Source organism: Marmota flaviventris, chromosome 3 (assembly GCF_047511675.1).
Source record: "Marmota flaviventris isolate mMarFla1 chromosome 3, mMarFla1.hap1, whole genome shotgun sequence".
In the NCBI taxonomy this organism is placed as follows: domain Eukaryota; kingdom Metazoa; phylum Chordata; class Mammalia; order Rodentia; family Sciuridae; genus Marmota; species Marmota flaviventris.
Genome location: NC_092500.1, coordinates 166,108,597 through 166,125,312, shown reverse-complemented (window position 1 = coordinate 166,125,312; position 16,716 = coordinate 166,108,597). Strand labels below are relative to the sequence as shown.

General features: G+C 47.2%; 1 protein-coding gene across 2 annotated transcripts; it reads right to left on the bottom strand.

Moving 5' to 3' along the window:
* Positions 1 to 81: 81 nt before the first annotated feature.
* On the bottom strand, positions 82 to 15,138 carry R3hcc1 (R3H domain and coiled-coil containing 1). Of its 2 annotated transcripts, XM_027927021.2 has the most exons (11): positions 14,768 to 15,138; positions 14,233 to 14,298; positions 7,278 to 7,378; positions 6,492 to 6,737; positions 6,041 to 6,168; positions 5,532 to 5,669; positions 4,269 to 4,893; positions 3,252 to 3,421; positions 2,079 to 2,149; positions 1,365 to 1,460; positions 82 to 358 (listed from the first exon to the last, which is right to left on the bottom strand). In XM_027927021.2, the coding sequence occupies exons 4-11, from the start codon at positions 6,537 to 6,539 to the stop codon at positions 228 to 230; spliced, it is 1,407 nt and encodes a 468-aa protein (XP_027782822.2). In that variant the 5' UTR covers positions 6,540 to 6,737; positions 7,278 to 7,378; positions 14,233 to 14,298; positions 14,768 to 15,138; the 3' UTR covers positions 82 to 227. The 2 variants fall into 2 exon arrangements, with proteins under 2 accessions (XP_027782822.2, XP_071466678.1); XM_071610577.1 differs by having other exon boundaries at positions 6,492 to 7,378.
* Between the last annotated feature and the right edge of the window lie 1,578 nt (positions 15,139 to 16,716).

Genomic DNA, 16,716 nt, shown 5'->3' with positions numbered 1-16,716 from the left:
GGCCCATAGCATAGATGGGACTGCAGATGGCACAGCACCCCCTAGTGTCCTGCCGCAGACAATCACATTTCAAAGCAAACATTAGAACTAAAAAGCTTTTATTTCTTTTTTCCCTCAATTTGTGGAACTAGACCAAATTAAAGCCGACCACCCCACAGTGAAGCTCCAACGGTGGCACAGAGCTGTCCCGGCATCTGTAAAGGCTTGTGGTGTTAGGAGCTGGGGCCTCAGGGCGGCAGGGGACTGGGGACAGCAGGCCGTTCTTTCTTTCTGTGTTGGAGGCCCAGGGCCCGGGACACCAGCCTTCGGGCCACCGCAGCATCCGTCTGTGGCCTTTCCTTCACCAGACGCAAGAGCTCTGAAAGGAAGGCCCCACCCAGTGGGGGTACTTGGGATCAAGACTGGCTGCTTCTCCCAGCAACAAAGCACGAAGCTGACATCTAGTTACATGTGTGGGGCCAGAGGCCCAGCTGTGCCCACAGAAGCCCTCCTGCTTGTGAGAGGAGCTGGCCAAGTCTCCAGGCCTCCGTGTTCCAGGGTCCCTGTAGAATCCTGACCCAAACCTCTCATCTCTTGGCCACCAGTGGGGATTAGAGCAGTTAATCCTGTCCACCTCCCTGCTTTGTAGGGCCTTTGGGTGAGAAATCAAGTCAGGATGGGATGTCTGGTGGAGACAGGATATTTATTGTTCCCAAGAAATCTGAGACAAAGACCACATCACCTTCCTCAACACAGATGGCCCCGGCTGGTCTTCCCCCTAGGCCTGCTTTGTAGGCCACTACTTTGCAGTCATGGGAAACTGGCATCTAAAATCCCTACCCGTGTGTTCTCAAAGAGAAAATGGCAGGAACTAACATTTATTTGGCACTTTCAGTGTGCCCCTCTTGGCTCTAAGCAGGTCTTTGTGTTCCTCGATCCAAGCCTCCAGTCTATCACATACAATCTGCTTATTTTACAGAGGAAGAAACTCAAAGTGATTTGCTCAAGGTCAACCAGAATGAGTGACAGAGCCAGGGTCTCACTCAGGGCTGACCCCAAAGCCCAAATACTTTTCATCCCTGCAAGGTGTGCTTTCCATGGCTCTCTGAAAGGAAGACCAAGCTTCCCCTGGAGTAATGCTCAGAAGAGGCTGTGAAGGCAAGGGCAAACCCTGCTGAGCATGGCAGATTCCATGCTCTCAGGGCTACTGCCCTGGGCTCCCAGGCCCCCTGGGGCAGGATCAAGGTTCCATGGGCTGCTATACCCCTAAAGAGCAGGGAACTGAAAGAGGAGAACAGAGAGAGAAGGCCTGCTCCTCACCCCCAAACCAAACACACATGTGCACAGCCCCCCCACCCCCCCATCCAGGGACAGTGTGTTCTTACTTGGCCTTTGCAAGGCTTTGAGCTTGGACTGCTTGGTTCCCTGTGTGAGAGGCCGGATCTTGAGCAGAGGGAACTCCTTGGTCAGGGCATCAGCAGCTGGGGAAAGAGTGAATCTGGAGAAATCCCCTCCTGCTGCATGAGATCCCTGGGGCCCAGGAGTGCACAGCAGCTTTGAGCACCCAGCTCCAGCTGGGGCAGGACTGCTCTGCCACCACTCTGGCTGGATGAGAGACAACAGCCCCAGTTCACCTCATGCTCCAGAGCCCTGCAGATCTGCATGGGAGTGACTACCTGGGCTCTAAGTATGCCCTCAGCCCACAGGCAGGAGCCACAATAGCGAGGCTGTAACTCTCACATTGGGTGAGGCAGACTCTGCCTTTGAAAGCCCCAGAGCTGAGATCAGACTATCATTTCACCACTTAAAACCCCCCAGGGACACTTGCACTCCTTGCCCCGGTCATGCTCCACCTCAGAGCACCTTCCCACAGGACACAGTGGGAAGACAGGTCCTTGCCTTCTGCTGCTTTACAGATGAGGAGACTAAGGCTGGGACATGGCCTGCCTACCCAGGCTATTTGTGACAGAGCCCAGAGCTCTAGCTAGTGCTGGGAGCAGAACCACACAGGCCCCTGGCTTGGCGTGGCCTGCACCTGGACATGGGTGGCCCTCCCTCTGGTCAGAGAGGGGACTGAGCCCAACACGAAGCCACCTTACCTGAGGCCAGGCAAGGAAAGATGCCAAGTGCGTGAGTGTCATCCACCCACTGAATCTTGAACCCCTTCTCCCTGTGTGGGAAGAAGGCACAGGAGGTTACAGAAGTCAGCGGCCAAGCCCTTTCCCACTGGATGCCATAGGAAAGTTCCCTCCCACCTGATCTTCGAGCACTGGGACCTCAAAACACCAACTGCAGCAAGCTTTCTCTCAAGAGCATGTGGTCAGCTTCAGAGAGACAAATACCACCCTATAAATCCATTAGGCAGGTCCCAGGGTCTAGCACCGAAGGAGCCAGGATCTGAAGAGCTCCTATAGCACAAGGCCAAGGGTGAAGGGGGATTCCCTGTAGGCACCATCATGGCCGGGCTGGGGGTGGGCCCCAAGGCTGGAGGCTAAAGGCCTCCAGGGTGGTCAGGGAAGCAGGACCTGAAACAAGCAGGTCCAGGCACTCTCAGCCAGCATTCTTCCTATTGCTCAGGAAGGCACCACAGGTCTGTGCCTGGGAAAGACAGAAAGCAGCTGTCCCAGCACCTCTGGTGCACTGCCCATGCAGCTAAGGAGGTCACTGGTGGCCGCATCTGGCCACACCAACGGGGATGGATAAGAGCAACCATGCCCCTCTGGGCTGCCCCTCCAGCTCAGGCTGAGAGAGCAAGGGAAGACGTGTGAGAGACAGAGTAAGGACCCAGCAGGAAAGGGCTTTTAAAAGGCCCCCACAGGAAAAGAGAAGTGAAGAAAGGAAGAGGAGAAGGAAAAGAGAGGAAAAGACAGAAGTCGGGAGGTTGAATCCAAGGGAAATCAGGGTAACTGTGAAGTCCCCTCTGATGAATCCCTCTGGCCCCCGTCAGAGCATCCTGAGCCAGTTCCCCCAAAAGAGTTCCCACACTAAGATGACCCTTGGCCAGTTGAAGGGCTGCTACATCCTGAGGGACTGATGGCCTCCCAGTATCAGCAGCCGAGCCTATAACCAAAACCCCTGCTCTCCCCTGTCCCTTTCCCCAGCCACAGCCAGGTTGACCTGCCGGGGAGCAGGAGCCAAGACAACATGCCCACCTTCTGTCTTTCTTCCTGCAGAATTAGGTACTTAGGGGACGGGAGCAGACAACAAAGGGCTGTCCCAGCTCCTCTCCAGAAGGCAATACCATGCCTTCCCTGCCACCTGCTGGCACTCACTGGAACTCAGAGAATGTCGCCATCAGGTCCTCAGTCTTGAGCGCTGGCTCAAAGTCATAGATCTCCACCACGTGGGCAAATTCCTTCCCAGGCAGCTCCTCTGCGAAGGAGGACGTGTCCAGGTGGACCTTCTCGATCTGGATCTCCTTCTCAGTCAGCTTGTCTGTGATCTAGGAGCAATCGGACTTTTTGGCAAGGGGAGCTCAGACACACAGGGACCCAAACAACCAGTTTTAAAACCACCCTTGACAGTTCTGCTGGAAGGAGGGATCCCTGCTGGCAAGAGTCTGAGAATGATAACATGATCTCAGAGTGGGATGGGCCACTCAGGACTCAGGAGTTTTAGGGCGTGCACTCGGTTTGATGGAGTCCCCACTGGGAACTGGAACCTGCACACATTACATTTCACATAAGCCTGAAAAGTACCTTCTATACCCCCCCTTTACAGATGGGGAAACTGAGGGGCAAAGAGTTAAGAAGTTTTGCCCAAAGTTGCAGTTAGTAAGAGACAGAGCTGGGAAAGTCCAGGATCTTTCATTCCCTTATTAATGATGTGATATGTAAGCGACTCCTTTCAGTCTGCATTCTTCAGGTTCAAAATAGCAATCCAGTATGCCCATCCTACCAACCAGCCCCACGGCCCACCTCAGGGACAGAAACATGGTTCCAAGGAAATATGATTTGAAGACAAAGCTCCAGGTAGAAGAGTGATTCTCTGTAGTGCATGAAAAGCACTTGCACTTTCTGTCTGGGACCTTGCAAATCTATTCCTTTTTATTTTCTCAGATGAGGAAACAGAAAAGCAAAACGACAAGCCTGGCATCTACTAGCTCCTAAACGGTGAATCTGGGATCTAAATGCACACCTCCACCCCCATGCTCCCTATCACCCCACACCCAGGCCTGAGCCACCCACACATCCCCAGCCCTCCACCCCATGACCCTTTGTCCCCATCCACCTGCAGCCACACCCACCTCACTGCCGCCCTCCCTTTTCTGGGCTCAAGAGCCTCATCACCTCCCGCAGCAGCTCACTGCAATCTTCCTCAGAGCAGCTGCCAGGCTCCTCCTCCTCCTCCTCCGCTTCCGCCTCCTCCTCCTCCTCTTCCTCCTCCTCCTCCTCATCCACTGGGTTCTGCTCCAGTTGACTCCCATTCCCCTCTTCCAGGGCCGGCTGCAGGCTGGACCCAAGTTGTGTGGCAGCCTCCACCCCGCATCCCTTCCCTGATGGACTCTCGGGTCCTGGGGGCTCAGTGCCAACTGGCTCCGGCAGTGGCTCCTTCTCACAACTTTGGCCTGGGTCCTTCAGGTCCTCTGTTCCCTGAGTCATCAACGTGGTGAGTCCCTGATGGGTATCAGGGTCCCCAGCACCAGCATCTCCAGGCTTTTCAGAGACCCCACCAGCTGGGGTCTCTTCCTTGACCACTGGGGTAGAGGGAGCTGCCCATTCTTTTTGCCTGCGCCGCACCCGGGGCACATACAAAGGCTGGTCCGGCTTGCGTCCTCGATGCCATCGGCGAGCCCGTGCACCCCGGGAACCAGCAGCCGCTGCCTGGTTGGGGGTGGGCCGAGGACCAGGGTACTTTCTGGTGTGGGAGGCAGGAGTGTGGCAAGGGCCAGAGGGATCATCTGAACTTGGTATCCTAGAGCAGGAACAGGAGGAAATGATCAAAGAATATTGGGGCCCACAGGAAAATGGCTGACTTGAGCCACCCAGACCAAACTGACCCTTAAAAATCCCTTGTGAAGAACATGGTGGAGGCAGAATGCCATCTCTCACTAGTCCAAAGCAGCCAGCTTGCCCTCAGTACTACTCTTTACATCAAAGATGGCTGAATGTTTGGTTACACAGTGCATGAGGCAAATACTTGCTTTTAGGAATTACGTTATTAGAAAAGCACATAACTTTAAACACTAGGATTAGAGTCACAATGATAAGATGCTCATCCTGTGAGATGCGCATGGGAATAGAGATGACTAGCAGCCTGGCAGGTGCTTCCTGTGCCATGGTCTCTCTGGGGCCCATGCTCACCAAGAAGAGGGGCAGACCCCTCCTCACTATTTACATTGTTCTTTATCTCATCTGGCCCAAATGAAAAATTGAATTTGCCAAGTGAGTTACACAAGTAAAGCATGTCAACTGCTGAAACCAAAGGCAGTACTATCTTAGGACTAGGGATGGGGGGCCTACACCCAGCCCTGGATCCTGCCAAACACCACCCTCCCAGGGACTGGCCAGGAACTGACTGCTGGGGACCCTCTAAGGCAGTAGGATACACACCTGATGTCCTGGTGACAGATCACTGTCCTCCTCTTCCAGCCCTCCCCAACAGAGAAACTGCTCAAGAGATCAAAATTCTCTGTTGTTCTATGGATCAGATACCGCAGGCGGCTGGAGACTGGGGGGAAAAGAAGAACCCTAGGAAGGGAACAGAAGAAGTCTTGAGCAGGTGCTTCTGGGACTCCTACCAGGTCCACTCCCAGGGAAACGGTGGCTTAATACCAGGCTCCTTCTGCCTCAGTAGGCCCCAGGCAGGATGCAAAGGACCTGAACACAGGTACCCACAGGGAGTTACTGGTCCCACCCTCATTCTTGAGCAGGCCCCTTTAGTCTTGGGGTGATGCTCAGAATCACAATGGAAAGATGCGGCTGGAAGAGGCCAAGGGCCAATATATTAGGACAAAAGGCCAGGGCAAGCTGCCAGCCAGTTACATGGGTGCTGCATCCAGAGTAGGGGACAAACCCTGCCCTTCCTAGCATCAAAGGACCCCCTCACATCCCCCACATACTTTGACAGCTGCTTCTGCAGCAGGAAACGGTCCAGTTCCTCCTGGACCTGGTGGACAAAGTCATTCTCCGCCGAGGAGAGGAAAACACCGTCCAAGCAGAGAAGGGCCAGGGTGACTGATGAGAGAGCCTGTAGGGGGACAGACAGGGCCGGGGATCAGAGCTCAGGACCTGGGCCCGCCCACGACCCCGAAATGTCGGTGCCCAAAAGGTCTCAGATGCTTTCGGGCCCAGGGTATCTTTTTTAGCAATTGAGGAGTCAGGCTCGGAGGCAGAGGATTGCTGTGCCGGGTCTCCCCCGCGTCGGTGGATAGGGAGGGTCTCCCGGCGAGCGCTGGCCTAGCATCCCGAGCCCGCAGGGGCTGCCCCGGGCCTGCTCCACGCCTCCAAGTTGTCCTCCCCACCCCGGAGCCAGCGGACGCGGGCGTGCGCCCCCAGAACCGCAGCACTCACCAAGGCCGCCCTGCGCGACGCCGCTGCTGTCAGGGTCCACAGGGGCATGCGCGCCCCTGCTCGCCTGCGAAAGCCCCAGGCCTCCCCGGAGCCGCAGCGCCACCGCGCGGCCTGGGGGACGAATCGCAGGAGCAGCAAAGGGGCCTGTTCTTGTCACCTATGGAGGCAGGGACACCCCTGCGACTAACACAAACTTCACCGTCTTCTTCCAAAGGACGCGACTAGGTAATATATTCACTGGAAAACCTAGGCGCACAAAGGTGAAATGACTTGTCCAAAGTTGCACTGGTAGGGCTGGGGATGTGGCTCAAGCGGTAGCATGCTTGCCTGGCATGCGTGCGGCCCGGGTTTGATCCTCAGCACCGCATACAAAGAAAGTTGCATTGGTAGTGAATTCTAGAATCTTGCTTTGAGCAAAGGTGGGTCTGACTGCAAAATCTGTTCTGTATTTTCCCCCGTAACTGCAGACACTTTTGAGAGGCTACTGTACCCTAGATAGGCAGCACTAGGTTTTTCGGATTTTAGGTTTCCCTCCGCAGGGAACTAACAAGAATAAAGAGGGAGCCGCTCCTGAGCACCAGGTATTTGTGCTTGCCTTGTGGGTAATTGGGCGGGGCCATCACTCGCGTGATTTGCAGGTCGACTTATGTTGCCCTGCTGCATCCAGAAGTCATTCCTGTGCCCACCTTGATCAAATTCTTGCTATCAGTCTGTGGGGTGGACTGTTATCCTGTAGGAGACCAGGGTTAGAATCCTGACCTCTGAGAAGTGTTAAAATGTAAATACCTGGTCACCCTGAATCCAGAAATCCAGAGCCGCTCAGAGCAAAGCAGGGTCCTGAGTTAAGAGCCAACTGGGGTCCATGGGTGGGATACTCCGGGTGGGCCCTGCAGTCAAGTATAGGCAGGATGGTGAGGGAGGGCTGTCCCTGCAAAGGCCAACTGGGAAAGGAGACGTGAGTGTGGAGAAATGGAGAAAAATAAAATGCATTTTGGTTTCACAATTTTTCCCTAAGTATTTCTAAAAGAGACAGTGTTGCCACATTTACAAAAGCTGAATTTCCTGATATCTATCAAGGAGGATTAAAAACTTGAGCCAAGACAAATAAGTGCAGAGAGAAATTACAAGTATTCTTTCTGAAGTGTCCAACCTAAAGTCCTCCAGCACCGGGGACAAAGAAAGAACAGGGACACCATCTGCCTTCTGACTTCCCCCAGCCTCACCAGCTCTAAGCTGGCTCCACGGAAGTGGGAACAGACGGCAAGATGCCATCCTTGTATCTGACCAGGCTTCCTTGACTGCAGGTATGAAGCTGAGAAACAAGCCCACCTGGCCGCTAGAGACCAAGTAGGACCTAGCGAAAACGTGCGGCCTGACTCAGAAATCAAAGGCCTAACTTTCTCAGCAAAATGGTCTTTTTCTCCCCCTAGTGGAGAAACAACACCACCCACCGCTCCCCCACCCTGGCCTGTCCCCCCTCAACTCGGGGAATCAAGCCACGCCCACCTTTTTAGAGCTGGCCCACTGCAGAAGTGTTCAACAAATTCCAAGTGTCTAAGTAGAAACAAAGTCCTCAGAGGAGGGCTGCCCATGACCCCCCATTTCTGTAACACAATACTTCAGGTAATTGAGAGGCTGAATGGGTAATACCAGTGTCCAGGCTCCTCCGGGGGAGAGGTCATCTAGGGAATGCCTAGGTTGATAGGTAAAAGGATCAAAGTGCATCTGTGCACACAATTTGGGGGCAAATAGCAGGTGAATGTCTTTGGGGGACCATTCAAAGGTGAGCAAACAACAAGAAGCAGCACAAAGGATCTGTGGAATTTCTACAACAAGAGCCCAACAGAAAAAGGTGGAGGATGAGAGCATCTTGGACAATTCTGATAAGAAGCAGAAGAAATTTTCAGTTAATAACTGCTTCATAATCCTCCAGGAAGAAAAAGAAAGTCTGGCATCCAACTTCCATGAAAAAGGATGGAAGGTACCCCTGAGAGCTGTGGAGAGATGTCGAAGACCTCATCGTGTGCATCCAACTGGAGTTGACACTGAAAACACATCTTGTGGTGGAGTTAAATGACAGTAACTGCTGTTTGCACAAGTAACAGCTGCACAAACCACACTCACCTAACTTGGGGTGGAATCCCTTTAGGTGATAGCTGTCACCCACAGAACAGGAGGTTGCACCAAGTTAGCCCAGGGGTACCTGACTGTGGAGTGCAGAGTTAGCCTCAAAACCCACCTCTCACCTTGCTGCCATGCCCCTGCTATTAGACACCCCAAGATTAAGACTCTCCATCTCTAGAATGTCATCAGAAGCCTCTTGACACTGTGACCTGTAGCCATACATAGAAGTCAGGAACTTGATTAAACTACATGAAGCTGTCGGTGGGAGAAGCTGGGGGTGAGGAGCAGGGTTTCAGCCCAATTGGGAAGCATGATCAAAAAATGATGGAAGGAATGTCGTCGGCATGTGACCTGGGGTTGCAAGTGGTCACATCTCAAGGGATGGACCTGGAGTCGCTTGCTGCCTTAGCAACTCTGAGTAGCAACCTGGGACAACCTCCCTTGCCTTGGGCAGGGGTGTCCCAGACCCACTTCTCCTGGCTCTGGCAACCTTGACGGGTCTGAGAAGATGCTAAGGGCACTGACAAACTCCTCTTCACATTGAAGTGTCTTTTTGAATGCCAGGAAGGTTAAATTTAAGAATATTCAGTTTATGTTTGTTATTTAAAGTCCTCATAATCTTTTCATGGCTTTGGCGTGCTTAGAATCTTTCAGGCACTGTGGGCAGTGATTCCAATTTTAAAAATGAAATGTATCTTGGCCTTGTTCTTCTAAATGGGCAGATGTAAGAAAAGTTGACCAGATTTGTAAGAGAACCAATCTTACGATATTTTAAGATCTGTAAGAGTTGTTTAAAATCAGCACATTTGCTTCGTGGTCTGCTGGATGGGTTATTTGTTTAAAGAAAAAGAACTTCTGAGAAGACGGAGCAGACATACTTCTTTCTGTTCCTTCCCCCAAAACAACTGAAGAGCCTGGACACTAAATATCAAAGAAGCTTAGCCAGATCTCAAAGATAGAGAGAAGAGAGCCTGCCAGTCAGGGCCTTGGGAGCCAAAGAAAGATAACGAGATAAGTTTCCTGAATTTTCTTTGTACCTCAAATCCCCAGGCCTGGAGATTCAAGAAGCCAGAAACTCAGAAAAACCAACAGACACAGACCAAAAAGCACACACAAAACAAGACCTCAACAAAAGACCTAAGAGTGGCCTAGCAAGACAGAAAGCTTTGAGAAAAAGATTTCTCTATGACAGCCATACCCCTCTGCCTGCAGGAAGGAAGGTCAAGTGAGGAACCTGGATTGTCACCCCCAGCTGGTGTCACGAGCATCACGCCTTCCCACCAACATGACATTAGAGAGGGCCAAGTTGGGACCTGGGACTGTCATCCTCTCCAGGCAGTCATAGCCCCAGCAGAGTTACTAGAGACTCCCAGAGACCTGTTCCTCCACCCTCTATGGTGCTAACAGAGGGTGCTATCAGGCCTACTGGACAGGAGGACTTCTATCATTGATCAGAAGCCACCCACCCGCATGGTGTCAGTGGAAGCCACCCTAGCAGCAGCAGTGTAGCACTTCTCCCCCACCTAGCCAGGAAGCTCTGTAACCATGACCCAACAGTGACGAGGACCCCCCTCCCATTCAAGGAGAGGAATGGGTAGCCTAGACTTTAGCAAAGATAATAGGAGGAAGAAAATACATAGTGAGCAGAAATCAACAAAACAGCAGAGAAAATCAACACAGATTTGCTGGCTCATTGAAAAGATCAATGAAATTGAGAAACCCCTCACAATAAAACTGACATGGTGGGGAAAGAGAAGACACAAATTAGTATTATGAGGAATAAAACTGGGGTTATCGTTACAGACCCTGCAGGCAGCAGATAATAAGGAGATACAATGTACAACTTTGCACATATATATTTGACAACTTAGTGGAAAAAAAAATCCTATCCTAAATGTTACTTAGTCTATCTATATAAACTTTTGAAAGAGCAATATTTTAAACATGGAGAAGAGGTTAGTGGTTGGAAGGGTTAGGAATAGGGGACCGGGGTGGGGAGGGGCGTGACAATGCAGGGAGAAGAGGCAGGAGGGAGCGGGCATGACAAAGGAGTCACACAGGAGGAACCTGTGCTCCAGCCTTGCACAGTGGTGGTGCATACAAGAACCTACACATGAGATCCACTCTTATCAGGCTAAGCACACATACGCGAGTACAAGTTGAATGGGAAAAATCTGAAGATTAGCAGATTGTATTGACATCAATATCTTGGTCATGATATCATCTTAAAGCTTGCAAGATGTTACCACTGGAGGGACGGGGTAAAGAATATATGAGATCTCTCTGTATTATTTCTCACAATTGCACATGATTTTACAACCATCTCAATAAGGATTTCAATTTAAAAAGGGAAAACCAAATAGATCAAATTTCTAAGTGCAGTTGAAATATCTAATAATGATAAATATGAGGGAAACTAGAATCAAAGTTTTAAGTGAAAATTGTTTTGTAATCTTGAACTATAGTTGTTCTCATTTTACATGAAATACATTAGATATGTAAGCAAAATTATTACATTTGTTAATGAAAATTTAAAATTTAATGAAAACTAGGTATTTAAATTTGGTATTTTCATAAACTAATATAACTTTAAAAATCTAATTATAAGAAGTCTTTTGTGAATAAGTCACTCCCAGACATTAAAAAAAAAACTTACATAGAAAAACTACATGAAAATCAAAGAAAAAGGCAAAGATATTAAAACAATTAAAGATAGAGATGCACAGACCTGGAGATTTAATAAATGAAATAATTGAAACACCTGAGAAAGAAAATTTCTGGAACAGGACAAAAATAAAAGGCAACAATATTTTCTTTAAACAGAACAAAACATGAATCTAGAGATTAAAATGTTGTTCCAGAAAATAGTGAGGCAGATTATGATTTTAAAAAGGTTATTTCATGGGGGCTGGGGTTGTGGCTCAGTGGTAGAGCGCTTGCCTGCATGTGTGAGGCACTGGGTTCGATTCTCAGCACCGCATATAAATCAATAAAGTCTATTGATGACTAAAATAAATTTTTAAAAAAAGGTTGTCTCGTGATTGTGAAAAAACTGTAGCTATACAATGATTTAGGCATAGTATTAAGGGGAAAAATCAGCAGCTTGTAGATTTTCCTTGCAACTCATGCCAGAAGAAAAGGGAATAATATCTGTAGAATTTCAAAGGAAAATATGAAGACCAGAAATTCTATAGACTGTGACGTTAGTGGAGAGGTCTTCTCCACCTGCGGTGGCCCTGGAAGTCATCTCTCATAGAGTGTCTGCTGCAGGAGGTGGCCTGCACTCCATTTGCAGAGAGCACACGTTCCTGCACAGTTCACTTCTCCAGACTTTTTGTAAAATCGCAAATATCTGAAAAGTCCTCTATTTGAGAATAGATTGCCCAGGCTGGCCTCTTTGACAACCTTTAGTTCTTCACCTCAATTAGAAAAAGAAAATTCTCTCTTCCTAGCCTGGCATCTTTCTCTCCCTTCACCTCTCCCCTCTTTCATTCATAAATGGCTCCCCTTCCCCAATTTTGGCCTTAGTTCATTGATTAGAACCTACCAAGTGTCTCTTTGTTCCATGTTCTTGTGAGTCAGTGTTATGGTCAGAATATGGCTTGTTCCTCCAAACTCACATAGGAGTTTAATGTCCCACATATTATGTTAATGGTATTAAGAGGGTGAAAACTTAATCAGATGGTGGCATTTAGAGGTGGGACCCTTTGGAAGAGTTAAGATTAGATTAGATTAGATTAGATTAGATCACTTGGGTGTAGCCCCTATAATTGAACCCAAGTGACTATAAGAAGAGGGAGAGAGACACACACATTCCCATCATGGTGTGATGCAGCCAAGGGGGAACTCTTACCAGAACCTGAATCATGATGTTTGGGATTGCAACCTCCTAAACTTTGATCTATATAAATCTGTTTTCTTTATAAAGGGTCCTACCTATGGCATTTCATTATAGTAATGAAAAGCTAGATAATAGAGTTTGTTTCCTAATTATTTCTGAATTATGATTTGACATTCATCATCCTTTCTGAAAAGCTACTAAAAATCATAGGCCTAATCAAGAGATGAATAAAAATAAATGACTCACAGACTTGAGTCTCATGAGAGACAAGGCCTGTGATGAACATTTGATTTACTTGGAACAGATGAACTGATGTAATCACAGCAACAAAATGGCATACACACATAAATCTCAAAAAGAAGGCTATAGATGTAAAAAACACAAAAGCATTTTTCATCATAACAAATTGGGGCAGAAACTCAAAATAATTCTACAGTGTAGACAGGAGAGAAGGGCATATAACCATGCCCAAATCAGTAAGTGCTCTGTTTTTTCCTAGTAATTGGCAGAAGTTAGGCAAGTTTGTTAATAAACTCAACCCTCAACTATATAGAAAAACATAACAATGGCAGGATGAAAAATCTCTTTAAAAAATCGGACATAGAAGTAACACCTGACAAAGCTTTTTCGACAAGCCATAGGTGGGATAGTAGAATTATATCAAACATTAAAATGTACTCAAAAAGCAAAATATTATCATATGTTCTTTACCCAACTCACACCTAAAACAACTCTGCAAATTCATTAAAGGATCTAAATGAAAGCTAAATGTGCTGTGCTGAAAGGGAAGACACTTGAAGTGCCATCTTAAAATTTGGGACTAGACAGGGGTATCTCCCAAAGCCTCTGCCATTTGCATTGTTCCAGAGGTAGCACAGGAGCAGGTGACAAAGGGAACAAAAACTGGAAATCTAGGAGTTTGATGGGATCTGATTATCTTTGATTGCAGTTGTTTTAACTAAAAATTCAATAAAACCAACTAAAAATTTTCCCAAGTAACAGCTGTTCCCTGGGGACCCTAGGAGTTAAAAAAATAAAATAAAATAAGGCAGAGTCGGGCAGAGGTGGGAAGGCTGTCGAGAAGGGGCAGAAGTAGGAAGCAAGCTGTGGGACAGGCGGGGATGGGGACAGGAGGGACTAGAAGGAGAGGGAAGGAGTCCCCTCGCCAGGCCATGCTCTACCTGATTGGCCTCCGCATGCGCTTCCCCAGCTGGGGAGGCCCCCACACACCCCTAGATCTCAGGTGCTTTTGTTGTCCCAGTTCCCAAGAGACCATAGCCATAGTCTTGGCTGAGTTCTAGGCTCTTCTTAAAAGGCCGGAGTAAAAGAACCCAAGATGGGGTCAGAGTTCTCTCCAGAGGGCTGCAGGGCTCAGACCTGTCCCCATCTCAGCCTCCAAGCTTCTGCTGAGGTCTCCTTAAAACAATATGACTTTTCAGATGTTGGACACTATGGTCATCCCTTGGGGTCCACGTAGGGTGGGTTCCAGGATCCCTGTATATCCTAATATCTGCAGATATTCAAGTCCCTTATGTAAAATGGTGTAGAATTTATGTAAAACCTACATATATCCTTCTGTATATGTAAATCATCTCTAGATTACTTATAAGAATGAATATACTGCAAATGCTATGTAAAATGGTTATTATATTCTGTTGTTTGGGAATAATGACAAGAAAATGTCTATACATGTTTGGTACCGGTAGAATTAAAAAAACAAAAACGTTTCAATCTGCAGTTGGTTGACTCCTCCTTGGATAGGAGGGATGGCCTTACCTCCAAGTCCAGGTTTGTTTTTCTCTGTCCAAGAGTCAATGTCCCATCAGTCTGTTGTCTCGGTGTCTAAAGGGAATAGAGGGAAAATGAATGTCAGAAATAAATACTAAGCCTTTGTAATGACATAGGAAGTGTCTACATTTAAAAGTTTAAGTTATGAAAAAAAAAATGACACAAAATTGATCTCATCTGTTTAATAGACAGCATCAGAAAAAAATAGAGAAAGAAGGTAGACTAAAATGTGGGCAGTGTTGCCTCTGAGTGTTGTTATTATGGATTTTCTCTTTAGGTTTCTGCTCTTCTTACACAAAATCTCCTAAAACATGTGTATAGAGTATATTTGGTAAGGTTCAGAGTGCAATAGATGTCTTGGTCCATTCAGGCTGCTGTAGTAAAATACCATAGACTGGGGGGCTTTAAATACAAACATTTCTTTCTTTCTTTTTTTCTTTTTTAACTACACGACAGCAGTGGAAAGCATTACAATTCTTATCATGCATATAGGGCACAATTTTTACAAACATTTATTTCTCACATTTCTGGAGGCTGGAAGTCCAAGATCCAGGTGTGGGCGAAGTTCTGCTTCCTGGTTCTTTGATGGCACCTCCTGTGCCTTCAAATTGTGGAAGAGGCCAGGCAGAACTCTCTGGCTTCTTTCTGAAGAGCACTGATCCATTCATGATGCAGAACCCCGAGGACCCAATGGCCTCCCCCAAACCCCTCATCTTTATACCACACCTGGAGGGTTTGGAGTCCACCTAAGAATTTGGGAGGGACACAAAAAAATCCCATCACAGTAGTAGGTACGTCTTGGTTTCAGCTCCCCAGTTCCCACGGGTCCTGGGGCTCATCTCTGACTCTTGGGTAGCTGCAAATTTATATGTCCTTCTGTTTCTCACCGTCCACCTCAGGGCAGCCATAGAGCAGCTTGTCTGGGTTTAGGTTCTCTTTGTTTTTGTCCCCTTGAGATTTATTCTTTTTTCTTGTGATCTCAGTTATGCATTGTTTCCCCCCCAGCTTCTTGAAATTGAAATATCTTGTCCAAAAGAAAACCTGGTTCTTAACTGGGTGCCCCAGGATGGGGTAGAGGCGAGCACAGACCCTCCCTCCAAGAAACCTCCCACAAAAGAAGAATTTTGCAAACCGTGTGGAAATGTGAAAATGAATTTTGTGATAATTTTATACAGCATGTGAAAAAAAAAAAAAAAAAAACCCTAATGATAAAGAACTTAAAAGACGTACAAGCCAAATGCAAGAACGCACCTTTGGGTATCCAGATTCGGGCAGAGGAGTGCAGAAAAGACATGCTTGATAAAGTCAGGGATATTTGAATACGGGTTAAGCATTGGGTGTTATGAAGAAGTGTTCTACTTTTTAGGCATATTTATGGATATTGTGGTTACGTTTTTTTATCTGTCAGAATTCATTCTAAAGTGTGCATGGGTAAAATGATCATAATGCCATAGATTTGCTTTAAAATGCTCCTGCTGGGGAGCAGAGCAGAAAAGCTCAACAGAGTGGAACAAGATTGGCAAAATGTTCATAATCATTGAAACCAGCGACACGAACATCACTTCTCTCTCCTATTGTGCATAGTTGCCATTTTCTATAAAAAGAAGTTCCATTATTTTTTTTTTTCAGGCCATACTAAAGTTCCTAGAAACAATAGTAAGACAGGTGGGCTTGGTATTCAGTGTGTGCCTGAAACATGTTTAGGTCCTTGTTTAGGGAAAAAATAGAGGCACAGAAGAATTTTAGAAAAATGTATAGTCAAATCCACATGTTCAAAATCTGAGGTAAATATTGAAAGACTAGAAACATAGTCTATAGTTTCTAAGGCATCAGAGGAACAGAGTAAAGATATAGAAATTTTATTCAACATAAAAGCACAAATGAAGAATAATAGAAGCAAAGGTAAAGGACAAGTGACAAAGTGGTTTAAATAAAGAAAACCCATACTTTAACAAAGCAAAACAAAAGGAGTAGCAAGAAAAGTATGTGCAACATTTGAAAAAAAGAATGATGATATGAACCCCACCCCTCCTTTCTGGAAATAAATTTGCAAGCAGAAAGTGGACTATATATCCTAGAAGAATTGGGTGAGAAGAAGTTTTCATGGAAACCTAGACTCTCCTTTGCTTAATCCTTTGTGTCTTTATTTATTTATTTTTCCTGGTGCTGTAGATCCAGCCCCGAGCCTCTTGCCTGCCAGAAAAACGCCTCTTCTCTACCACTGAGATATCTCCCCAGCCTTGACTTCACCTTCTTACAAATCAACATTTGATTTTGCAAATTTTAATACTTATTTTAACCTGAAGTCCTTCAACAAAACACCAAAGAAAGAAAGAGACAAAGAATATTTTTAAATGCATATAACAATTCCTCCTATACAAGTAGTATTGAAAACCAAATAAGGTATAAACTCTGCTACCAGACATTGGACATAATTACTGATGAGAGAGAGGAGTCCACAAGTGAACAAAG